The 26,661-nt window shown below is 44.7% G+C and overlaps 1 protein-coding gene across 1 annotated transcript in view; it reads left to right on the top strand.

The window, feature by feature from the left end:
• The window catches only part of COL22A1 (collagen type XXII alpha 1 chain), a 297,548-nt gene that overhangs the window by 195,744 nt on the left and 75,143 nt on the right, over positions 1–26,661 (top strand). The window contains exons 36-40 of the mRNA XM_025394525.1: positions 1,695–1,748; positions 5,318–5,422; positions 6,188–6,232; positions 11,310–11,384; positions 14,386–14,463. Coding sequence (XP_025250310.1) covers positions 1,695–1,748; positions 5,318–5,422; positions 6,188–6,232; positions 11,310–11,384; positions 14,386–14,463 — 357 coding nt within the window. The remainder of the gene's footprint in view (positions 1–1,694; positions 1,749–5,317; positions 5,423–6,187; positions 6,233–11,309; positions 11,385–14,385; positions 14,464–26,661) is intronic.

Raw genomic sequence — 26,661 nt, 5'->3', positions numbered from 1 at the left:
CCCGTTGTCCAGATGGAGACACGGCTGTCCTAACATAGACCACCCAGAGAGTTCACACACCTGAGCCCTAGGCAACTCGCCAGCTATCTAGAGGGTAAATGCAGCTGTTGGCATCTGCAGAAAGTCTTCACATTTCACTGTTGTTGGAATCAACACCCTAGTTTGTTTCAGAAGAAACAAAATGAACCTAAAGAAGTCAAAGGTCCCTTGACGGCTGTTGGGAGACCTGGATTCGAATCCTAGCTCTTCTATTAGTTGACTTGACGATCTTGGCAAGCTACTCCTTGAGGTCTCTGCTAGTTTATCTGCAAAACGGAGACAATAGCTTGGTTGCTTCACCTTTAGGGTTGCATCTTTTTTGGCCTGATGAGATTCTGCCTTTTCCGTGTCGAGGCCCAAGGTGTCCGCTAAAGGACCAGCTTTAAGATTTACCATAAACACCAATTTAGACTTGAACATTGTTCAACAAAACACTCCATGACATCTAGTCAAGGGCAACATTTTCCCCCGCACACAATAGATTTAGGTCAGTCCTGTTTCTTCATCAAACCTTTATAGGTAATAAGCATAGTAGCTTAGAGGACTGAGCCTTTATACATGCCAGACATCCTTCTAAGCATATTACACGTGTTTGTTATTTAATCCACACAGCAACCCTGCTGGAGGAATGTCACTCTTTTACATAGAAGCTTCCGGCAGCCCAGCCTGCATTCTTCTGGCTGGGGATCTTCTCTGGCCTCTAGAGTGCATGTGATCAGGCCATGTGATGTGTGGCCAGCAGCAGCACCAGCAGAATAGCTCGGATCGCTTGTCCTCAGCTGTCGTCACTCTGAGGGTATATCCTGTGCAGGATCCCAGAGTCACAGCAGGACAGCTCCAGTGGCCAGCAAGTGTATTTCTTGCTGCCTGTTCTCCCTTGCTGTATTTATTTTTATTTTTATTTATTTATTTTTTTGAGGTGGAGTTTTGCTTTGTCGCCCAGGCTGGGGTGCAGTGGCATGATCTCGGCTCACTACAACCTCCGCCTCCCAGGCTCGAGTGATTCTCCTGCTTCAGCCTCCCAAGTAGCTGGGATTACAGGGGCATGCCAGCATGCCCAGCTAATTTTTGTATTTTAGTGGAGATGGGGTTTCACTATGTTGGTGAAATCCTGGTCTGGAAATCCTGACCTCAAGTGATCCATCCGCCTTGGCCTCCCAGAGTGCTGGGATTACAGGCATGGGTGTTCTCACTTTCTACTTCTGTTTCCCTACTGTTGCATCCATGGGACACTTGCACTTAAACCATGTCTCAAAGTCAACCTTTGGGGGACTCCAAAGACACTGTTGGAGCAGATGCCACAATGCTAAGGCTGGGTTCTTAAGGCCATCCTCATCCTCCCAGAGTGTTCACTGTGCCAGGCTGTGCCTTCTGAGAGTTCACAGCCCAGAGCAGGTGGCAAAGCTTCCACCAGACCATGCCTGCTGTTAAGAGCTCTTATGTGTACGGTTATAAGGCCAGGCCCCCTGGGAGAGCAGCAATCACGGGCAGGGAGGAGATGGAGCTTTGGGGAATTTAAATAAGGGATGGGATTGGGTGGGAGCTATAGTCATTAACTTCAGGGGGACCTGATGATTCTTCCCTGGGGGTCACGAGCCACCAAGAGTGACCAGTCATCTTTAAATTCACCACATCTATAACCTTCCTTTCCACAGGGTGCTCCTGGCCTCAGAGGCCCCCCTGGGAAAGATGGGGAGCGTGGTGAGAAGGTAAGACTAATGCGATCTCTCAGCACACAAGCGAATATCCTCAACTTGTTACAGGCACTGAAGGAGCAGCTCATGCTGCAGTCAGAAGGGGTTTACCAAGTAGGAGGGAGAGGAAGACCGTGCCATCCCATTGGCTCATTTATTTCTCACAACAGACCTGAGAATCAGACAAGTGCCCATTCGACAGATGTGGAGACTGAGGCTCTGAGAAGTTAATTAGTTTGCCCTGTGTCTCATAGCAAATGAGCTACAGGGTTAGGTCTGTCTGACTCCAAATCCTATTCTCTCTCAACTCAGTGCACCAACTTATCCATTCTACATCTATGCTCACACATGTAAACCTTCCCAAGCTATGAGATTTTTTTTTTTTTTCTTGAGACAGGGTCTCACTCTGCCACTGAGGCTGGAGTGCAATGATGTGATTTCCACTCACTACAACCTCTGCCTCTGGGGTTCAAGCAATTCTTATGCCTCAGTCTTCTGAGCAGCTGGGATTACAGGTGTGCACCACCGCGCCTGGCTAGTTTTTGAATTTTTTGTAGAGACAGGGTTTCACTATGTTGCCCAGGCTGGTCTCAAACTCCTGGACTCAAGTGATCCACCAGCCTTGGCCTCCCAAAGTGCCAGGGTTACAGGTGTGAGCTGTCGAACCCAGCCTGAGATTTTAATTATTAAGAAGAGAGACACATGTTCCCACCCCAATTAAAAAAACAAAAACAAAAACAAAAAAGACCCAGAGGCTGAGGAGGAGAATCTATACCCTTTTAAGTTCCATTTTGCATTTCTGTGACGTAGCACCTTAGGAAATGACTCTGAGGTTAATTGGTGACACTGAGCCAGTGCTCAGGAAATCAGACGCACTCATTTGAATGATTCAGGGCTTTGGACCTGAGTCAAATGCCAGCTCCCTTGCCCTAGTTACATTGATATAAGCTAGGGTGACAAAGGTGATTCTCAGCGGAGGATTTTTACCCAGGGAGATATTTTTTGTTGTCACCACTAAGGGGAGTAACTGCTCCTGGCATTAGTGGGTAGAGACCAGAAAGCCTGGTAAAAACCTCACAGCGCATAAGACATTTCCCTAATAAGAACGATCCTCCCTGAAGGTCAATAGTGCCAAGGTTGAGAAACCCTGATCTAAATAAAGGGCACCCTCTTTGCACCTGCATTTTCTCTTCTGTAAATTGAGGATGATGTCACATTGATCATAGGTTGTGAGGATTAGCTGAGGAGTTGGGGAGGCGTGTGCAGAGGGCTCAGCAGATAACAGGTGACATGTGGTTGTATCCTGCCTTCCCTGTGTGAGCAGATCACGCTTATATCCATGGACAGGAAGAGACGATATTGGGGCATGGATTGTCCACAGAGGTCCCTCCTAGCACACACATGGCCAAACTTCTTAACATGAATTATTTCAAGTTCAAGTTCACTCTACTTGGTACCTCTTAAAGAATCACTTCAGTTTTTATGTTTTTGCATAATTTAACAAGAGGAGATGTCATTTGCCTTTTGGCAGGAAGGTTCAATTTTAAGCTACATGTCTCCCAGAAAAAAAGAGCTTAGTGCAGAGAAAAATGATCAACACATCCATGAAAAATATCTTGAGTTTTTGGAGTGTTGATCGTAGGCTTAATAATAACCCTGTGGGCCATGTGTGGTGGTCACGCCTGTAATCCCAGGACTAAGAGGCCAAGGTGGGCAGGTCATTTGAGGTCAGGAGTTCATGACTAGCCTGGCCGACATGGTGAAACCCCATCTCTACTAAAAATATAAAAATTAGTTGGGTATGGTGGCACATGCCTGTAATCCCAGCTACTTGGGAAGCTGAGGCACGAGAATCGCCTTGAGCTGAGATCACACCACTGCACTCCAGTCTGGGTGACAGAGTGAGACTCCATCTCAAATAATAATAATAACAACAACAACAACAATCAATATGTAATCCAGGTGCAAACATTCATTTTTTGAAAAAAATAATACCATTTCAGACTGCCTAGATTAAGCAAAGGAAAAACATCTGGATTCATCTGGTATTCCTTAATTATACCATGTCTGAAGGATGGCACATTGTAAGTAGGACATTGGTAATCTGGAAGGGGATGTCCAAGATGTTAGGCATTTTAGGAGGACTAACAGGTGCATGTTCAGAAACCAGAAATCAGTGGGCTATTGCCATATTGAGCCTCTAGAGGGAGCCAAATGCCTTCCCTTGGCTGAGCAGAAGCCCAGGCTGAGGGCCGGGCCTGGGACTTAACTTGGAAAGGAACCTCCAGGGCTCTGCAAAGTGGTAAAAATCCCGGACATCGCAGCATGCTTTTTCCCTCTCACACCATGTGCAGGGTCTGTCCTGGGGCTAGGGGAAGCTGATCCTGCTCCAGGCTTGGAGAGAGGCCCTCTCCATCCTTGCTTTGCCCATCCTTGGCTCATCTTACCTTACCCCTGCTCCATCTGAGAATGTCTGGAAACATTGCGATTGCAGCTTCCGCCCAGGGCAGCCCCGTCTGGGGAAAGGAATCCATCTGGTTCGCAGGGCTCAACCTAGTGTTCCACAGCCAGGGCCGCCACAAGGACTGCTCAGAGCTCTGTGGTCAGAGAAGATGAACACTGGCCTGGAGCAAGCTTAAAGCCCAAGTCCCTGAACAGACCCCGGTGCCCATGCTAGCACTCTCATGCTCTCTCTCCCTTGCTCTCTCCGTTGTAGCTTTAAGCTCTGTTCTTATAGTTGAAAACCTAACTGTAAGAGGGATTGGATTGTGTCTGCAGGGTTCAGGGAACAGACTGAGTGTCCAGTGTTGGGAAGATTTCAGAGAAGGCTGAGTGTAAAGAAATGTTACGTAACAGAGCTGCCTAACAAAGGAATGCCCAGTGTGGAGCAGTAGTGAGGTCTCCCCTCCCAGAGGAGTTCAAGCATAAATGAGGGCCAATCTGTAAGAGATGCACCGGAAGTAGATTTGCCCGCACTGGGTGGGAGGTCCTCATTAACGTCCTTTCATTTTCCATGCTTTTTATTGAATCGATTGACTAAGGCTGCAGTAACAAAGTATCATGAACTGGGTGGCCTAAACAGCCAAAATGTACTTTCTCCCAGTTTTGGAGGCAAGAAGTCCTCAGTCAAGCTGTTGGCAGGCTGGCTCCTTCTGAGGGCTATGAAGGAAACATCTGTTCCAGACCTCTCTCCTTGGCTCCTTGGTGGTGTCTTGTCCCTGTGTATTTGTGTTGTCTTGCCTCTATGCATGTGTGACCAAATGCCTGTTTCTTTAAAGGACACTACTCAGATTGGATTAGGCCCATTGGAGGGTCACACTCCAGTATGACCTCATCCTAACTTTAATCACATCTGTGCATTGAAGTAGTAGGTGTTAGGACTTCAAGACACGAATTTTGGGGGACATGATATAACTTATAATATGCATTACACAGTCCATCTTTCTGTGTCCCAGAAAGCATGGGCCTTCTAAAATCATAAGGGCAGTCCCAGGAAACCTACAAACCTACTCAGGCTGCTTCCCCATGGAAAAGCTTCGTGCTGAGTGTAATTGACCCTGGGAAATGTCTACTTTTCTTTCCAGGGCTCAGCGGGGGAAGAAGGCAGCCCAGGGCCAGTTGGTCCCAGGGGAGATCCTGGTGTTCCTGGGCTCCCTGGGCCACCCGGAAAAGGGAAGGATGGAGAGCCGGTAAGTGGAAGGTCGGGAGTCCCTGTGCCTGTAGAAACCAGGTGAAAATTAGAGAAGGAAAAGGAAAAACATCTAACTGCCAAACTTTACAGAAATTGAACCGTGGCCAATGAAAGGGGCCTGGTGGGGAAAGGGGTGGTGTGTGGGTGCAACAGTCTGCTCTAATGTGGTTCAGGCTAGGGCAGCGCATCCTCATGGACCACTGGCCAAATGCCAGCCTGGGCCAGTGCTGGGGACACAGAGATGGATGAGACAGTCTGCACCCTGGAGATGCTCCCATCTCATGGAGAGACAGTCAGGTAAGCACATCCCCACAGCTCAGGACAAGTGTATACATAGAGAAGGACTTCTGGTCTACTCTGGTGCTTTCAGCCAAGACTTCCTAGAATCGTGGTTTTCATTGTGGCTGTGAGTGCCAAAGCCCTTCAGCCTGAAGTGAAGGTTTCAAAGCCTGCTTTGAAACGAGGCCTTGCCCCTTACTTGCTTCAAGTCTATACAATAAGGCTCTTCAATGGGAAAGCAAACAGAGAGGCTAAGAGATTTCCAGAAGGCCACACAGAGGCAGTAGGAGGCAGAGTCGGAATTCATATCCAGGGCCTTGGGGCTCAAAACCGGATTCTGTTTCTTTTGTGCAAGTCAGGTCCTAGGGAGAGTCTCACCCATCTCTGGGTCCCCAGCAGAGGATGCAGTCAGCCTGGCACGGGGTGGATGAGTCAGTGTTCACCCTCAGCTCCATGATTGTCCTTGTATTATTTATTTCCCCAGGGACTCCGTGGATCACCTGGACTCCCTGGACCCCTAGGAATCAAGGTGAGTGCTTGTCCAAGAAAACCGTGGGTGCCATGAGTTGCCCTTAGAAAGAGAACATGGAAAAATTAATTATAAACATCTCCGGTCACTTCAGTCCACTTCCATGTTTCCCAGCTCATTGCATTCCATTTGACTAAAGGTTCTAGGACTGTTTTTTTTTTAATTTTTTAATTTTTAATTTTTAATTTTTTACAAAGTCTCACTCTGTTACCCAAGCTTGAGTGCAGTGGTGTGATCTCAGCTCACTGCAACCTCCACCTCCCGGGTTCAAGTGATTCTCCTGTCTCAGCCTCCCGAGTAGCTGGGACTACAGGCACGCACTACCATACCCGGCTAATTTTGTTTTGTATATTTTTAGTAAAGATGGGTTTTACTATGTTGGCCAGGCTGTTCTTGAACTCCTGACCTCGTGATACCTGCCTCCGACTCCCAAAGTGCTGGGATTACAGGTGTGAGAGAGGATAGAACCGGTGCACCTGGCTGGTTCTATCACTCTTAACTGTTATATTGAAGTAGCTGCCATATAATCAGTACTTAATAAATACTTACCATTAATTGAAGTGGCAGGAGACACTGACTTTCGATCGGCAGAGCAATAGGTCTAAGCAGTTCTTGAATTATCAGTCTTATTGTAGTACCAGATGATTCCAAAATTTCAGAGGCTTAACACAGTAAAAGTTCATATGTCATGGACACTAGGTCTATGGGAGTCTTGCTGCGGGAAGTTCTGACCCACATAGCCATTCGGTGGTCACATTCGAATCCCATGACTCTTCCATCCTCTAAAGTTTCAGAATCTTCTACTGAATTCTTGGAGTGCAACAATAATAAAGAGAGTGGGGAACCCTGTGGGAAGATTTTATGGGCCAGGCCTGGAGATTGCTAATTCATTTCTACCAACACCCAATGACAGTCACACAGGGGAGACTGGGGCATGTTGTCTGCCGAGGCACACAGGAGGAAAAGAGAAATGCTTGCTAAATACCAACCAGTCTCTTCCTCAATTCGGTTGCACCCACAATTCAGAAAATATGACTTTTTTCATGGGGAAGTGTTCTTATGAGAAATTTCCTGAGTGGACAGGGAAATTTCCTAAAATACCTTCTACATTGAATCATTCATTCATTTATGCATCAATTACCAATGCATTCATTACTTTATTCACTGCATGTCTACTGAGTTTCTTACCACATGTGTCAGATTTTAAGGTGGATTATGGGATGACAGCAGTGCATGCCATGTGTTTCAGGACCTCCAGTGGCTCACGGTTCAGCCGGGAAAACAGATATGTAAACAGACAAAAAGTAGACGAGTGCTAGGACAGAGGGTAGCTCAGGGCACGTGTGGGCTCCGACGGGGCTCGCTAACCCAGCTTGGTTTCGTTATCATGGCTTCTTGAAGGAGGAGATGTTTGTCCCGGTTTTAAAGTGCATGTAGGGCCAGGTGCGGTGCCTTACACCTGTAATCCCAGCACTTTGGGAGGCTGAGGTGGGTGGATCACAAGGTTGGGAGTTCAAGACCAGCCTGGCCAACATGGTGAAACCCTGTCTCTACTAAAGATACAACCAATTAACTGGGCATGGTGGTACGCACCTGTAATCCCAGCTACTTGGGAGGCTGAGGCAGGAGAATCATTTGAACTCAGGAGATGGAGGTTGCAGTGAGCCAAGATCATGCCATTGCATTCCAGCATGGGCGACAGGGTGAGACTCCATTTCAAAAATAAATAAATAAATAAAAATAAAATAAAGTACATTAGCAGTTAGCAGGGGAAGAAGTTCAAGGAGGAGTCATTGGCAGGGGAATTAACAGGGCAAGACACTGAGGCATGAGGCAGAATGTGTTCAGAGAAGACCATGAGCTCTAAGTATGCCCATATCCAGTGAAAATTATTTGACTGACTCAGATGCATCAACTTTAAAAAATGTGGGTGAAACAGTCAATGACTGACTTGAGAATATGTACATTTTGGGCTTTCATTTGATGCGCATATTCAAAATATTAATAAAAGTGTTTTTGTAAAATTATATTACTTATTTTGCACTTGCATATGTCTATGAAAACAATTTTTTAAAGTTCCTAGATGCCTTCAGTGTCTTCTGTCATCATCCCTTGAGCCACCGTCTAAGTCAGCTGGCACTTCTCCAAAGCTTATTACCATGCATTCCACCTGAGTGTTTAAAGATTTAACACTTCTGGAATGCACACACGCTGCTATTACTGAAAGTTTTATTCTAGCCCCAGAAACCATTCTCCAAACAGTAGGAGACCTTTTTTCCCCCTTTTTATTTCTTTCTATGTTTGCACCTTTGGGATCTCAACAACATAAACACAGAGTGTATTGCTTCTAAAATTGTATGTGAGAGGCTTGCTTACAATAACGTGCAAGATATGAAAATTTGAGGCTCCAGGAATAATTACTGTTTTCTATATTACATTTCATTGCTTCATGGTTTCCCCCTATTCAAGCAGGTGAGATGCCCTCTGTAAGCATCTCAAGCTTACACTAATTTGGTCAATGTGGACCCATGTGCTTTTTCCTAATAGTGATACTCACAATCAAAATATTTTTCAAAAGGGAAAATGTTTTTGTGTGTTATGAGTAAACACATAACCACTCCTCATTTTCTGAGGAATAAAATTGGGACTAACGTTGCCTGACTGTGGGAGCATATAAAATAGTTCCATATGCCTGGAACAGTGGGTATATATGGAGAGGGGCAGATGAAGGAATTAGGACCTAGATTCTGGAGGATTTTGTGCATTAACCACCAATCTGAAGATATGTGGCAGGCTCCCCCGTGATGTGGTGCACACAGTCCAGTCCGATCTGCAGTGCTCAGGCACTCCACTTCTTTCCCCTTAGAGGAGGAGGACCTCAGGGACCCTCAGGGCCTAGAGGGCGTTAGGATCTAGAGGGCATTGATAGCCTCTTGGAAGACAGGAAGGTGAGAGCACCAGAAATGGTGGAGGAGCAAAGTGGCTTCAAATGCTCCTTCTTTATGACCATTGATCTAACAGTAGGAGACCTTTTTCCCCTATATACTGTTTATTCTGTAGCTGTATCTTTGGGATCTTAATGGTCCGTTGATGGGTAGGCTCAGAGTCTATTACTACCTAACTCATAGGCAGAGTCTGGGGGAAAAATAAATGATGTCATACAAGTATATATACATACAGTTGCCTAGCATGGTGCTGGTCACAGTTGCGTGCTCAGTAAATCTTCATGATCCTTATTATTGGATCCCCCTGTGGGGTCTGCTTTAGACCTTATTATTCATTATTATGATTATGCTCGGATCCTTATTATTAGATCACTCTGTGGAGTTGCAGCGAGAAGGCAGGGGTCTATCTCCGCAGGCACGCAGTTGTTCCAGGAAGCCTGGGGGAATTGGGGGAGGCAGCATGAAAGAGCAGAAGCAGGCTGAGACCCCCCTGGGGGAGGAGTGCAGACACTCCTGACATGGGTCTAGTTGACCAATTGGTTTTAACTCCGTGAGTCTCAGGGCAAGTCATACTGCCCCTTTGGCCAAATGTTTCCTCCTATTTATTTTTATTTTTATTTTTGAAACGGAGTCTTGCTCTGTCGCCCAGGCTGGAGTGCAGTGGCACCATCTTGGCTCACTGCAAGCTCCACCTCCCGGGTTCACGCCATTCTCCTGCCTCAGCCTCCCCAGTAGCTGGGACTACAGGCGCCACCACCACGCCCAGCTAATTTTTTTTTTTTTTTTTTTGTATTTTTAGTAGAGATGTTATGTTAGTAGAGATGTGTATTAGCCAGGATGGGCTCGATCTCCTGACCTCGTGATCTGCCTGTCTCGGCCTCCTAAAGTGCTGGGATTACAGGTGTGAGCCACCGCGCTAGGCCGTTTTTTCCTATTTAAAATGTGAGATGTCTAAACACATGACCCATTCCAGTGTTGATATTGTGTAAATGTGTAAGTCAGAATGTGGCTTAGAAAGCTTTCCGTAGTCAATTGGCATTGGGAAGACAAATTGGAATTTGAGATCATCTTTAGTTGTAGAATGGGTTGCTCAGCCAGAAGAAGAAGAAGGTAAGAAGTAGGGGAAGCTAGGGAGAGGTGGAGAGAGAGATCCCAGAGAGGGTGACTGGCGCAAGGCTTGCGCTGGTACTGTCCCATGTGCTGATTGAAATTAAGGAAATTTCCTTAGGAAATCAAGGAAGGGAGTTATTTGAAGGTTTTCTTTGGCTGCCACTTGGCCCCTCCTAATTCCTTGTAACTGCAGGAAGACTCTTGAAGATGCCAGTATTTCTCTTGAGTGGCACTTGTTTCTAGCAGGATAAATAAGCTTTGGCTTCATGCAGAACTGGGTTAAAATGCCAGCTCAGCTACCTACAAGACAGATGACTTGAAGGCAGGTGGCTCAAGCAGCTCTGTCTCTCTGAACCTCAGTTCCTTTCTGTATGAAGGAACAAAGAGTGTTTAACCCCTACAGGGCTCCTCAGGAGATCCATGATCTTATGACACACAGATGTTGCTCAATAAATGTCATTCTCCGTCTACAACCCCCACACTTCCTTCCTCCCACATCTCTTCCTTGGACACTGTGCTGCAGATTCTAGCTTATGCGCTCTGTTCTTTCTTAACCATTAGCCTTCTGGCTTTTCCTGTCAGAACGTTAAGGTCTTTTTGCTCTTCTTGGAGCCATTTTCTGAAAGTTTCAGTTTATGAAATTGTAAGGTCATTTCTTTGGGGAATTTGTTAGCATCACAGTGGACCATAAACATACAAATGGAGCCAGACCTAGTGTAGCAGAAAGCAGTCAGTGACTCCACGCTTCCAGACTGGGCTGGGAGAGTCCTTTCTATTATGTTCCTTCCTCTGAAAAAGTTTATTTTGGTCAAAGGCAGAACCCAATGCCTGACACAGAGTGACTGATACAGGATTCTTTTGTTCCTGCATCCAAGAAATGGTTACTAGCTGCCACCTGTTTCAGACCCTAATCTGGACACTGTGGATACAGAGATTCATAGATCCAGTACCTAACAGAGGGGCTGAATTATTTTAGGTAAAATAATTTGGTAAACATTTGTTGGATGAAGAAATGAATGAAGATTTTCTACTTTCAAGCTGCTTGCAGAAAATTCAGAGGGTCAGACAACTGTGCACTGGGAGGGCAACATGTTAAGGTCAATGAAGATCTATGCAACCATTTGCAAAAAGACAGAAGGGCAAGACAGGCAGAGGCAGCTTTATAGCTTGTTGTTACAAAATAATGGGACTGAGTCTTAGTTGATGGGTAGGCTTTGGAAGCTTAGAACATGGATGGAAGAAGATCTCAGACAAGGGGAAATAGCATGTATAAGAAACCGAAGAGCAAACAAATACCATGGAAGCATACAAACTAGGTTGTTGACATGACTTAGCTTGCAATGGTCAGGGTTTGCGGATGTACACGGACCATGGCCTTGGGACAGGAAAGGGACAGTTTCTGTTTCAAACTAGAACAGAAAATAAGAACAACAGGAAGATCTGCATTAAGATTTTTAAAGTAAAACCAAAGGGCAAAAGAATATAGATTTATCTGACATTTATATGTGTTTAGTTCACTTTCTATCTTCTACCTCTGCATATAAGGTAATAATAGAGGGAGGATTGTTTGAGCTCAGAAGTTCGAGACTAGCCTAGATAACATAATGGGACCCTGTACCTACAAAAAATTTCAAAAATTAGGCAGGTATGGTTGTTCACACCTGTAGTCCCAGCTATGAGGGAGACTGAGGCAGGAGGGTTGCTTGAACTTGACAGGTCGAAGCTGCAGTGAGCCATGATTGCACTACTGTACTCCAGCCTGGGTGACAGAGCAAGACCCTGTCTCAAAAATAAAGAAATAATAAATAAGTGATAATAATGCAACCATAATATACAGTGTATTTCTCAAGCGTATATAGTTGTTTTTAAATGTCTTCATAAGATACATGGGGATTTGGTAGAACTTTTTTTTAATTGATGAGGACCCAATGATGCAGAGAGGTTATGGGACTTACCCAAGGTCACAGGATGAGGTTGACTTGGCCCTGAGACTGGACCTAGTATCACCTCACTACCAGCTTGAAACCTTCCTACATGCCCCTCTCCACTGCTGCGATGAGCTGGTGACAGATAAATCATGGGTCATGATGGTCATTCTTAGTTCATGACACTTGTTTCCATATTTGTTTTATTTTTTTAACTCCCTCTATTCCCCAACCTCCCCATAGAAACGAGTTAGATTTTCTAGGGATCCAAAGTATCTTGAACTCCCAAGAACCATTCATATTATATTATTCTAAAGAAACAGATTACACTAATTGAGAATATACAGAAAATTTGAGGGAACTCCTGGCAGAGATGAGGGCAAGGCAAGGGATGTTGCTGACTCCTAGGGACTCAGAAACAGCACGTACTGTGACTCAGAGGCCCAGAGGGACCAGAGGAAGAAATGATGTCAAGGAGACGTAGTGAGAGATTTAGATCCTGGTTTGTATCTTTTGTGAGAACTTTGCAAGGTCTGTTCCTTCATATCCCTATGAACGTCCCTTCTTTTCCAAACTTAGCACTGAATATTGACAATGGGCAGGACTTATGACTGAGTAATCTTCTGGGCTTGCTATCTAGATTATGGTTTTCAGTGAATGAATGAGCATTAGTTGAGTGAATATATAGCTTATGTACTCATCCAGGCAACGGTTGTACTATAGGAAAGGCAAATCATCTTAGAGCCATTAATGAGATATTTTATAATGCACAATACCCAAACCTTAATAAAGCAACATACTACCTAGCAATATCGAGTTCTGTGATAATGAACTGCAACATTATCTCATTGGCTCTTCATAACAAGCTTCTGAGGCTGTTTCTGTTTGTCATACGAGTTAACTCATTCCAGAGATATTAAGTGACTTGAGTAAGATCACCTGCCGTCTTGGTCTCAGGCTTGACTGTGGTTCAGCTGGCTGAATAAGCTCAGGATCACAGCCTCCTACACAAAACTGTTGGGGCCATGTGTGTTTTGGGCCAAATTTAATTTCACTTTTGAAAAGGTAGTAATATGCAAAATATACATATAATGGCATTTATGGTAGTATCTGGGGCAACACCCCAATCAAGCTCATTCATCCTTAGGCAATGAAAATATGTAAATGTTCACGCAAAATGGAATAACCAAAGACTGCAAATAGTGTGTGTCAGCACAAGTCAGGTTTTGCTGCCAACTGAGTTTAGGTAAACACTTGTTTTTAAGGGCTGAGGATTTTGAAATTATGAATAAGGTGTGACTCTGCCTCAGCTTTGTTCTCCAGGAAATGGCAAACAAAATTTCTTCCCTTTTTCAATTTCTTCCTCCTTTTTCCTTTTCCATCAAAGTCCAGCATGGCAGTACAATGAGAACAGAAGCAAACACAACTCCTAGCTCATGTTGAGTGCTGTGCTAGGCTCTGTGCCAAGCACTCTCTCTGCATAATCTCATTGAATGAGCACAACATCTGCAGACCTGGCAGCTCCTGTCCTGTTCCCCTTGTAGGTGAGGAAACTAAAGCATAGGAACTCATCACTTTCCTAAGTTAACAGTTAACAGGTGTTGAAACCAGAACTTAAATCCAGGCCTCTGACACCCAGGTCCACACTGTTAACTATGCTTGAAGGCAAAGGTCTTATCTTGGTCCCCTTTAGGCTCCTCACTCCCACATTCGGAAGGGTGATGTGGAAAATGTAGGTACTTGGTAAATTATTGGTGAATTGATAAATTAATTTATGGGTGATTTGGGATCTAAATTGAAATGTGGATGCATGTGTAAGTCTGGGGTATAGTTAGGATGAGGGTTTGATGCGGTTTTAAGAAAGCATGGTAGATTTGGACAATGCTGACATGGGGAGGGCCATATTGTTATAATCACATTTGGAACCGTGGTCAAGGTTGGTCCAGGAATGGTCATCCTTGAAAGGTATATAATCTGAATTGGTGGCTATGGTCCCTGAATATTGGGCTGAGTGGGATGATGGGCTGCTTGGGTAGACTATAGCATGGCCCATGGAGGCCAGGTGGCAGGAGAAGCCTGCAGTCAGGATTCTAGAAGAAGCATGATTCATTTTGCACCCTAGCCCTCTCCTTCCTGGCACTGACCTCTTGATCTTATTTTTCTCTCTTTCTAGGGGGATCGAGGAGCTCCTGGGATCCCTGGTTCTCCTGGCAGCCGTGGTGACCCAGGCGTAGGGGTTGCTGGTCCTCCTGTAAGTCCTTATTTATCCTGCTCTTACTTGCTTTCAGGACATACAGCCATTTCCTGTTGGACCTGCCTGCAGAAACACTCTTTTTTTTTTTTTTTTGAGGTGGAGTCTCATACTGTCACCCAGACTGGAGTGCAGTGGTGTGATCTTGGCTCACTGCAACCTCTGCCTCCCAGATTCAAGTGATTCTCCTGCCTCAGCCTGCTGAGTAGCTGAGATTACAGGTGCCTGCCACCACACCTGGCTAATTTTTTGTATTTTTAGTAGAGATGGAGTTTCACTATGTTGGCCAGGCTGGTCTGAACTCCTGACCTTGTGATCCACCCACCTTGGTCTCCTAAAGTGCTGGGATTACAGATGTGAGCCACCACTAGTTTTAATGAATAATTCACATCAGTCTATTATGTGTTAGTTTACAAACTCACTAGGGGTGATAGCTTTAAGAATTGCTAAAACTTTGAGTTATAGGGTCTTAAGAATCAATGAAGTGTGTCCCCATTCAGGTTGAGGATTGCTGTCAATATCTTTGGCCTCCACCTGAATGCCTCTAGAAATAGAAGGCATGCTTCTTTCAAAGCCAGTGCATCTGGCTCTGAGTTTAAAAGTATATTTCCATAGATAATGGAAATTCAGTAGAATTTTTTTTTCATTGAGAATAAAATTATGGTATCCGGTAGTTTCCACCCAGTGCTTTTAATTCTCCCTTTTGTACCACAAAGAACACATATTTTCTTTCCTCCTTTACTGAGTGATAGTTTTTGGGACATAAGACCAGTTTACAACCTTGAAGCCTTTTCTTCTGTTTAGTCCCTTCTTTGATAGACATCATACCCTCTTAATGCACCTTAAAAGTGCATTTACTTTGTCCTTAAAAGCCCTGTCTTGCAATTGTTTAAAAGAAGCTCAGATACTCAATCCTTTTCAAATGCCATTGCTAAACCATGGAATACCTAAACTATCCATGTATTATCGTTGTTGTTACTATTATTTTAACCCAAAGGCACAATCCAACTTTATCTTTATTAAATGCAACTTGAATATAAACTGGAGTAACACATGGTCTAGTTTCTGTCTGGTCTTGCATTCAATAAATGAAGGCCATGACCAAGAGTGATTAAGAGTAATATCATTCTTCATGCATGACTCTCAAAGAATGAGAAGGAAAATCCAATTTAGTACCCAAAATATTACCTGTGAAATATAATTCCCCTTTCCTTTTCTTCTGTGGTTCTCTTATATCCAGAGTAGTTCTTGGGCCTCTCACTCTCTCCCTGAAATTCTCCTCTGTCCTCCCATTTTCAAGCAGGCCTCCTGGCTTCCACACCAGAAATCACCTCCTCACTGTTATTTCTACTCACTCGCAATGAGGGGTCGTTTCCTGGTGGCAAGAAGACCAGGTAGCTCTGTGTCTTCTTAGATCTGCCTGAAAACCGTGGAAGGAGGCATGTGGAATGCCCTTGGGAACGTCTAGTTTGGTTAAACTGTTTTCCTTAAAATACATTCTCAGCTAAAATTGCCCACTTCATTACATTCATTTTACCTGTGTTCTGTGGCTATTTTTGTTCAGTCTTTTTGTAACTGGAAGGAACACTGTAACAAAGAGTGCAGTGAGAGAACACAATAGTTTATGCCTTCTTCTTTCTGAAATTCTCCTTTAATAGGGCCCCTTCTGCTGGAGTTAGGATGCTGCTTCATGTAGCAATTGCCACTTAGAATAGAGAATGGATTGTAAGTGAAACTACAGACCCATAACCGGAATGAGGCACCCCCATCACTTACCAGGGTTCTACATGACCCTGTCTACTCCTTGCAGATTCACCTTATCAGCCCTTACAGAAAGCTGGCTTTGGAGGCGGACACAATTCACCTCACCTGCCACCGAAGAGCCAGCAAAAATCACCCATGAAATATGTTCCTGCCTAAGTGAATCCACCTGAAAAGTCATTGGCTGGCTCTAGTCAAGAGGCTGTAAATCAACTGTTTTTAGTGTCTTGGCTACCACTTGGACTTATTAAAAGCTTCCGTGGTGGATAAAACCTTATTGAATTTTCATAAATCCTATCTCTGGCCACAGCCCAGGCCACTAATGGCCTGGGAATCTGTATAGAGGGTGCAGAGATATGCTGAGCTAAGCAAAGGTGTGTGGGGGAGGTGAAGAAGGGGTCAGCCTGGGGATGGGTACATGTTAAGTTCATTGGGGATGCAGTTGCCTCTTTACAGGAACATTGCCGTTTGCTGGGAAGTCCTGTGTCATATCTTGTGCTGGGCCTCAGGGCATCCACATCTACCTCCTCACTTGGTACTGGGCAGGTTGTTTTATCCTTTGGTTAAGGCTGGGATCCCATGAAAGTAGCCCCTAAGAAGGGGATTCGAGAGCAAGGAGTTTGTTTGGGAGGTGATCTTAGAAATCACTACTTAGGAAGTAACAAAGTGAGACAGATAAAGCAAGCAAGCCAAGGGGAGGGTATGTTACTGAGCAGATGGCCACTGTGGGTACCTGGGACTCACCTGTGCGACAGCCCCCGAGTGACTACATGGCATTGTTGCAGAGTTGTTCTGCAAAGGGAGCGAAAGAGCTGGGGCGTTTCTGTACCACCTCCTGCCTGTATTTGGTTGGAGGCTGCTCCCTGGGGAGTTGACTCCCAGAAACTCTCAGCCTTCCCTGTGGTTGGGCCAAGCATTCACCTGTGGCTAAAGAAAGCCCTGGGCAGGTGCGTGCCCAGGGAACATGGCAGGAGGGAACGGACATGTCCACTACATCACTGTTTTCCAGGTAAACAATGTGAGGTTCAGAAGGTGACGTGATTTGGCCAATGCTACGTAGCCAGCCCAGGGCAGGGCCAGGATACAGACCCGCTTCCCACAGCCTCTGAAACCAGTCCTTTTCCCCCTGCAACACCTTGCTTTGGGGCTTCGGCAGGATGGGCAGGATGTATTCATTTCCATTAATCTTCTGTGAGGTCCCTCAAAGAAGGCACATTAAGGATAGATCTGGCTGTGGCCGGGCACGGTGGCTCATGCCTGTAATCCCAGCACTTTGGGAGGCTGCAGCAGGCAGGTCACCTGAGGTCAGGAGTTTGAGACCAGCCTGGCCAACATGGTAAAACCCTGTCTCTACTAAAAGTACCAAAGTTAGCCAGGCATGGTGGCGCATGCCTGTAATCTCAGCTACTTAAGAGGCTGAGGCAGGAGAATTGCTTGAACGTGGGAGGTGGAGGTTGCAGTGAGCTGAGATCCGCCGCTGTACTCCAGCCCGGGCAGCAGAGCCAGACTCTGTCTAAAAAAAAAAAAGAATAATAAGTTACTCTTTGCTTCCTTCCTCCCATAGTGTCATGCTCCCATGCCTTTGGCATCCAGGGCAGCACTGACTCCCTGGAAGGGAGCCAGGAGCTCTGTCTGCCAATCTCTGCACTGTCACAGGCAGGGGGGTGAATGATGAGGCCGTTGTTTGGGGGTTTTGGCTTGCTGCTTCAAGATATTAACAAACAAACAAAAATCCCTTTAATCTTCAGGTTGCCTCTGATGTTCCCTTAGCAATGTTTAAGATGCTTACAAAATGAGCCTACTTAGGCCCTGGGACAGATTAAAGTCCAAGTTAGTTTGACTGAAGGAGCTGGGGTTTGTAAAGACAAGATCCCATATGTAACCCAGGACTCGCTCCTTCCTACTCTGGCCGTCAGTTTCCTGATGGATCAGGTGCCAGCAATTTCTGCAGCAGCATCAAGGAAACTGGGAGGATTACAACATGATAATACTGGTGATAATACCTGCTTCCCTGCCTTTGCCCTGGTGATGTCATAGCAATTCTGTTTGCCTGATGTCTTTCTCAGACTTTGCAGCCTGAAATGACCTCCCTTTTTGAGCCTCTCACCGTTGCTCCCGGGAATTAGTTGTACTGATGCATTACATCAGTGGGTCCAGGCATTGAAGACGCACGTACAAAAGGGACGGAATCCCCGGGCTCCTTGCCCTCCAGTGGGCCTTCTAGCCTAAGAGTGACAGGAAGCACGGCCCCGTTATGTGCAATCAAATATCTCAACTGCCCTAACAGAAGGGTTTTTTTTTTCATTCCCCCACTTTCGAAGTAATAATATATTAATAATAAAGATAACAGCGACTGAAATATTAGAATAATAGCAATCACAGCCAACATAAACTGCCTACTTGCAGGGATAAGAGTGAGCAAAGGCCTCCATGTCCACCTCTCATTTATCTCACAGTCTCTCATTTGTTTCTCCCAGAAACTCTAGCAGGTGAATTCCACTTTTCTTTTCATTTTACAAATGATGAAACAGAGATGTGAAGTCACCATTAGGACATGGTAGAGCTAGGACAGGAACCCCAGCATTCTGACTCCAAGAAAATGCCCTTAACCACTCTTCCAGCAGGGGTACCATACAGCTGAACCCCTGAATAATGTGGCAGTTGGGGTGCTGACCCTGCACAGCTGAAAATTTGAGTATAACTTTTGACTGTCCCCGTGTTTAACTAATAGCCTACCGTAGACTGGAAGCCTTACTGATAATTCAAAGAGTCAAGTAACACATGTTTTGCTTGTTATATGTATTATATGCTATAGTCTTACAACAAAGCAAGCTAGAGAAAAAAGTTATGAAAAAAATCATAAGGAAGAGAAAATACATTTATAGTACTGTACAGTATTTATCGATGCTATAAGTTTGTGTTGTTTGCTTGCAAGAACAGTCCACTGGAAAGGGCTGTAGCCACAGCTGCAGACCTCAGTGTAAGGTACACATCAAGTCATTCAGCTTTTTTCTTTTTTTTCTTTTTTTGAGATGGAGTCTTGCTCTGTCGCCCAGGCAGGAGTGCAGTGGCGTGATCTCGGCTCACTGCAAGCTCCGCCTCCTGGGTTCACGCCATTCTCCTGCCTCAGCCTCCCGAGTAGCTGGGACTACAGGCGTCCGCCACCACGCCCGGCTAATTTTGATTTGGTATTTTTAGTAGAGACGGGGTTTCACTGTGTTAGCCAGGATGGTCTCGATCTCCTGACCTCGTGATCCACCTGCCTCAGCCTCCCAAAGTGTTGGGATTACAGGCGTGAGCCACCGCGCCTGGCTGCTGTTCAGCTTTTTCTTGTAATATCACGACTTTTCTCTGCTCCCTGGGAGAACTTCCAGCATCACTTGTAGTGCTTCATATGGGTTTTCTGGTGTTCTTCAGTGTTTACAGTATTGCAATAAACATGACAAAAAATAAAGAAAAAAAACCACACACACAAGAACCGTGAGAGAACACTTTTTACTTTGGTAATGCGATTTACTGGAGAGAGAGACTGCTCACGCAGAGATGATTAGAATCACACAGCATTTAAGCAGATACTCACAACACGTGAGCTCACAATCGCAACAGGAGGTGGCTATAAAATTATTATAGTACTACGGTCTGGCTATAGTTAATTTTATGCAGTTATGACTTAATGTTGCATGTATGTTTCTTTACATTTCTCTCAACAGTCACGGTGCCATGTATGGTCTGTGTTTGTGTGCACACATTTTAAACAAACTGTAGCTTTTTATTATAGATTTGTGTATATTTTATGATACTAAATGATACAACAGACTAGTATCTCTATATTTTCTGCGTTTATGGCATACCTTACTTTTGCTTAATTTTTCAATATTTCTAGGCCACTGGGTCATTTGACAGTTTTTTTAAATTGTTGAAAATATCCAAAGTATTTTCCACGGTATTTATTGAAAACTGCATTTAAGTGGACCTGCACGTTCAATCCCATGTTGCTTAGGGGTCAACTGTAGTAATGAAAGTTCATGTTCACTTAAGTCTTCACACTCACCAGTGACTTTTTTTTTTTTTGTGTGTGTGTGACAGGGTCTCACTCTGTCCCCCAAGCTGGAGTGCAGTGGTGTGATCATGGCTCACTGCAGCCTTAACCTCCTGGGCTCAAATGATCCTCCCACCTCAGCCTCCTGAGTAGTTGGGACTACAGGTGTGAGCCACCATGCCTGGCTAAGTTTTGTATTTTTTGTAGAGATGAGGTTTTGACCTGTTGCCCAGACTGGTCTCAAACTCCTGAGTCTAAGCTATCCACCTGCCTTGGCATCCCAAAGTGTTAGAATTACAAGTGTGAGCCACCGTGCCCAGCCTACCAGTGACTTTTTACATGCATGATTACTCCTGTACAATTGACTTCCATGTCTAGCCCGTGTTTGTTTGTTTGTTTATTTATTTAAACTCATGTCTTATCTGCCTGCTTTAGTCCAATTCCTTTGATCATAAGAATCAAAGTCACTCAGGCTGTCCCAAGAATTAGGCTGGCTAGATTCCTTTAGGTGTGAGTACCCCCATCTTGTCTGGATACTACTTGGGAACACTGGGCATTTGTCCATGGTTACCCCAGGGTCTAGCTCCTGGCCTTGCCCCTGTGGCCGATGCTCAAGGAATGTACAGCGCTTGATTCACTGAGATCCATTCTCACCCTGCCCAGTGCACAGAGCTGCGTCCTGTGGGCAGTGAAGGAGGAGGCTGAGGAAGGTGTAAAGCCACACACCACCTCCCAGACTCCAGGGCTCCTGTATTGCTTTGTGTATAACCAGTAGCTGAGCCTCCCACAGTTTTTATAGTGAAGTGTCAAGATGGCCGGGCGCAGTGGCTCACACCTGTAATCCCAGCACTTTGGGAGGCTGAGGTGGGTGGATCATCTGAGGTCAGTAGTTCAAGACCAGCCTGGCTAACATGGTGAAACCCCATCTCTACTAAAAATATGAAAATTAGCTGGGTGTGGTGGTGGGCTCCTGTAATCCCAGCTACTAGGGAGGCTGAGGCAGGAGAATCGCTTGAATCTGGGAGGTGGAGGTTGCAGTGAGCCAAGATTGTGCCACTGCACTCTAGCCTGGGTGACAGAGCAAGACTCCATCTCAAAAAAAAAGTCTTAGGAATTTCTTCTGTTGGTGGAGATAGAAAATAGTTAATAGTTTTAAAGTAAGTTTCTACTGCCACTTCTGATTGGGAACTCTCCTTTCTAAATGAAACAAACCATTTTGTTGTTCTCAATAATAATTCCTAAGGCACACTTAACATGCTGAGCACTTGGCTTGACATGCCACTGCCTTCTCTAGTCTTCCTAGCGGTCCAGTAAGGTGTTACTATTATCGTCTCCAGGTTTCAGATGAGGAGACTCAGGCTCAGAGAAGTTTAGGCAGCTGGCCTTGGTCACTCTGCTGGTGAGAGACAAAGCAGGCATTTGAACCTGCATTGATCTTGCCCTGAAGTCTGCACTCTTTGTTTCTAAGCTAGAAGACAGCCTCTGCTGTCCCTGTGGCTCCAGGAGCCTCTTTCATGACATGGTAGGAGGAGCTGGGCTGTCCTGGGCTGTTTCTGGTTCTGTACAGTTAAAGCCAGCACAAGAAAGGCTTCTTGGTACCAGACACGGGAAAGGCCAGATACTGCCCTGACCGCCTCCAGGACCCTCATCTCTGCTTCCTTAGCAGACCCCACGGCCATGGCCGAGCCCTCTCCGGAACTCCCTGCTCTCCATTTCCACATTTCCCGCTCTCCATTTCCACACTTCCCGCTCAGCTTCACTCAGCCCCTGCATTGCTCGTGGGTTTTCCCGCTGGTCTCCCCAGCTGCCTGGCATCTGGGCCTCTGGTCTGTTCCCTCTGACCCCTTCTCCACTCCGCAGCCACAGCTGTCCTCCTAAAGCCTGGATATGAGCCCACCTCTTGCCTGGTGGGTAGCTTCAGAGGCCTCTCCAGCAAGGTGCTCGGGCCCTTCTCCTTCAGACCACAGCTTCCCCGGGACATTCCTGGAGGCACCCCTGCTGCTCTCTGAGCGCAGAGTCTGACTTCTCCTCTTGGCCTAGTGCTCTCCTCTGCCAGGGATATCTCTGCCTCATCCTCTTCTCTACCTGTGAAGCCCCCACCCCACTAAACCTCTTTTCTCCTGTCCCCCTCTGGGTGAAGATTCCTCAGACTCTCTCGGGCTGATGCCAGTGGCTCTAGGTATCCCGTAACCCTGACTCACTGAGCCTGATCAATCATTACCACAGAGATTTCCCTCTCACCTGGAGCGCTTCACATAGGCGGGCTCCATGCCCTGCAGCCACTCGGCCACCCACCGCAGCACGCAGCAGTAGGCCTGTGCACACGTGAGGCACTCAGATCAAAGATTACAGAGAATAAAAGTTCACTTTATTTTCAGATCTGTGCCTTTGGTAGGAGGAACAAAGAGGTGATCAATTCTTAGAGAAAGGAAGCTGGTTTTTAGAACAGCCTGATAGCAGAGAAAGAAGAGAACGTGTTTCACATATCTAAAGCCATATGGGACTTTCAGTTTTGTAAAACTACGATAATTGTCAGAAAACACCAAAGCATGACTGTGCATGTGCATCACATGTAAGTGTATTCAGATGTAAGTGCATTCATATGTGTGGTATATGTGTGTATGTGTGTGTGTCTCTGTATGTATATCTATAAGTTTTTATTATGGAGAAATTCAAATATACTAAAAGTAGTAGAATAGTAAAATAAACACCCATATAGCCACAACTAGTGCCAGGATCCCACAGCCAATGACCATGGTTTTCCTCTTGTCCACTACCTTCCATTATTTTGAAACAAATTCCAGACACATTTTGTCTGTAGATATTTCAGTATATGTTTCTAAAAGATAAGAATTTTAAAAAACAGAACCACAGTTTTATAATATACCCCTTAAAATCCATAACACCCTGAAATATCTAGTCAGTGTTCAAATTTCTAATTATTTCATACATGTCACGCTTCTGTGTTTTTTGTTTGTTTCTTTAAGATCCAAATAAACGTATAGCAATTGATTGGATGTTTCAATTTTTTTTTTTTTTTTTTTTTTTAGTCTTATAGAATTTTCCACCATCTGGAATTTGTTAATGTAATAGCTCAATGCGTTCCTCTGTCCCTGTGGTTCAGCTTAGTTGGTACTCAGACCTAGAGGCTTGATCAGATTCTGGTTTGATGTTGTTGGCAAGACTTCACAGGTAGAGTGTTCATCCAGTAGGAGGCACATGATGTCTGGTGGAGCCTCTTTGTGATGCATTCACCCTATGGTGTCTAATGCTCCCACCAATTAGTACATCAAGGGTTGCAAACTGGCGCTATTCTAGTTCTATTCATTCTTTCTTTATTAGCTGGAATAGTTCTATATAGAGAAATGTTCCCTAAAGCACCCTTTGGATATGCAGTGGTACAAGACATATGGAAGGCAGAATATAAATGCTTGAAGTCTTTCCCTTGTTTTCAAATAATGACTTGGTTCCCTAGCATCTTGCAAAGAAGACCAATTAGATGCTTGTTGTTGTTGTTTGTTCTAAGAATAATTTTGAACTTGGGGATATAAACACATTAGATGTGTTTTAAATTATTGCAGCTAGTCTTCCTTTTGATGCTCAGTTTGTCTTGTCTTCTGCCAATGGAGGTCTATTTAAGTTGATCCTGATTACCTTTGACACAACTTAGCAGTCTTTGATGCTTTCCTTGCTCTAGGTTTGTTGTGTACATTTGTTGTCCAGGTCTCTGATCAGTCATTTCTTCAAGAAGTCATAGTAGTTTCTCTGAATGGAAACTGGTATCAAAGGCCCAAATCTGGGCATTAGGGTAAAATGACTCTTGAACAAACACATCAGAGGCCGTAATTTCAGAGAAGAGGTTTGTAATTGTTGAAAACGTATTTGAGCTTCAGATATAGGAATGACTTTAGAAAGTCTTTGTACAATCCCCTTCTTCAACACACCTTTATTGTTCTTAAAGTAAACTAACAGGATAGACATGGGAAAGGCTTTTATGGTTGGGCACTGCCTGCTTCACTACTTGTAGTATCTTCTTTTATTTCTGATAACACAAGGCAAGGTGATACTCTAGATTTGTATTACAGCTGAGAAAAGTGAAGGTCAGAGAAGCTGTCTAAGTAACTTGCTTAAGGTCAAACAGCTGATGATTGATAAGCTAAGATTTGAAATGAAGACCTTTAATTTAAAAACACATCCTTCAATGTGGATTTTCTATTAAATGACATAAGAAGATAATTTGGAGCCTGGCATGATAAACAAGTTAAATGCTTAAAGTGGATTCTGGGATTTAACTTGAAAACAAAGGGTGACTCTCAAATGACATGACATTTCCCAGGCCAATAACAAACCATCCCTCACCCCCTTTCCTTAAGGAATACATATCCATCCTCCCTGGGATCTACTGTGAAAGGAACACAGTTCAAATGCAGGTATGGTGGCCCATGTGCACCACTGACCTACACCGTGACAGAAGCAGTGAGGTAGAATGAGGGGAGCACTGGCTTCTGAGTCAAATAGACCAGAGGTGGAATGCTGAGTCCATCATTTTTTCTGCTTGTCCTTAGGAAAGCTATTTAATGAATTTTAGCTTTAGTTTCTCGATCTATAGCAATGAAATGTTGATAATACCCAGTTTGTAGGCCTCTGATTGGGGTTAAAGTGAGATGATCTGTGTATGGAGCAGATAGGACCACTCCTGGCATATAGACCAATAGCTGCAGGTCCCCTTTGTGCAGCTGTGAGTTATTCATTCATCTCTGTTTCCCTAGCCAGACCTGCTTGTGTGTGTGTATGACTCTTTCAGCCATTTCTGGAATGAGATAGAATTCTGAGAAATGGTGGGAGATTTCAAGAGAAAGAGAGAAGCAAATGTGCTACATTCTGGTGATTTATCATTCATTTGGTCAAGAGGGAAAAATGAATAATTTCAGAAATTTACTGTGATTTGCACTGTTCAGTCATGATCATTGTGTGTCTTAAGAAATATATATATATATATATATATATATATATATATTAGTTCAGTTGCCAGTCTGCGTAGGTTCTTCAGGAAATGACATTTGCCATGATTCTTAAAGACAATTATTCTGAGAAATTCCTATTTTATATTAGTTTCAAATTAATCTGGTTATTACAATTTTTTTTTATTTTAATGACTACATTTCTATTTCTAAAAATGTACTCTGGCTCTTTTCATACCTACCAGATCTTTCTGGATAATGCCATGTTATTTTCTCTGTGTTTTCTTTCTTTTTTTCCTCTCTATATAATCATTTTAATAGACCTTTTTTATTGCCTGTATCTGACCACCCCATTCTCCAAAGTTCATGGAAACTCAGTTCTACCACTCGTTATGTCCTTGTGGTGAACAGCCTTGTAATTTGAGATTGCAGTTCTGTGCCTTTGGGAATCTTTCTGTGAAGATCCTTTCGCTGCTCTGTATGCTCCTAGGGGATTTTCTTTCTGGGTGCCCAGACGTTGACTTGTGTGTAGGCACATTGGCTTTGAGCTGAAGTTCTGCAGGACTTCTGACTTAGAGCTCCCAGATGCCTGTGAGGGCAGGGCCCTGAGGGTGAGTTCTCAGAGGAGGCTTCCGTCATCATGCACCTGCATCCCAGACAAAGATGGGTGAGCTTCCTTGACATCATTTTCTTCTCTACCCCTTCACTTTACTATCTGTCCCTTTACAGAAAAAGCCGGTGGACCCCTGCTATAACCTACTGAAGGATTTGACTTTACTTACTGTTCTGAGTTTCAACTTCCTGATCAAAAGGGCCTCCAGCCTCGTTTCCCGTCCCCGCACAGCTCTCAGAGTCCTGCTCCCCTCCAGGGCAGGTCTGTGTAGATTTAGGGCACTGCTTCTCAGTTGTCTCTTTCTCTAGACCTCTGGAGATTTTCTCTACTTTCTCTAGTGCCCAACTACACACTTAAAATGTTGCTTATTCTATTTTATATTAGACTGCTCTGGGGCATATTTAATGGGTAGGCTTTTAGGTTACCCCTGCCACCATACTGCAGGAACCTTGGCATTGGTGTGAAATCATTTTGCTCTCTCGGGAATACCTAAGGACATTCTCATGGGCTGTGCTACAGGGAGATGCAGGGCACATGGGACTGAGGGCAGAATGTGAGACTAACCTCATCCTGGCCAGTGATTCCTGGCATGTCTTGGGCACATCTCTCTCTCTCCTCTGGACTTAGTTTGATCATCAGTGAAAAGAAAGGATGATTGGCACTGGTTCTCAAGTTCTCCTTGTGCTATAAATTTTTCATTTTGATCAAATGCTATTTGCTGTGCTGTAGTCTGCTATGTTCTTGCAATGCACACGGCGCTTGCTGAGTGTGGAGAGAGCATGGTAAGAATGCAGACTCGGCAGCCACCTCATGGGAGCATTCAG

Source organism: Theropithecus gelada, chromosome 8, assembly GCF_003255815.1.
Source record: "Theropithecus gelada isolate Dixy chromosome 8, Tgel_1.0, whole genome shotgun sequence".
NCBI lineage: Eukaryota > Metazoa > Chordata > Mammalia > Primates > Cercopithecidae > Theropithecus > Theropithecus gelada.
The sequence above is the reverse complement of the archived record's forward strand: the minus strand, read 5'-3'. Positions and strand labels throughout refer to the sequence as shown.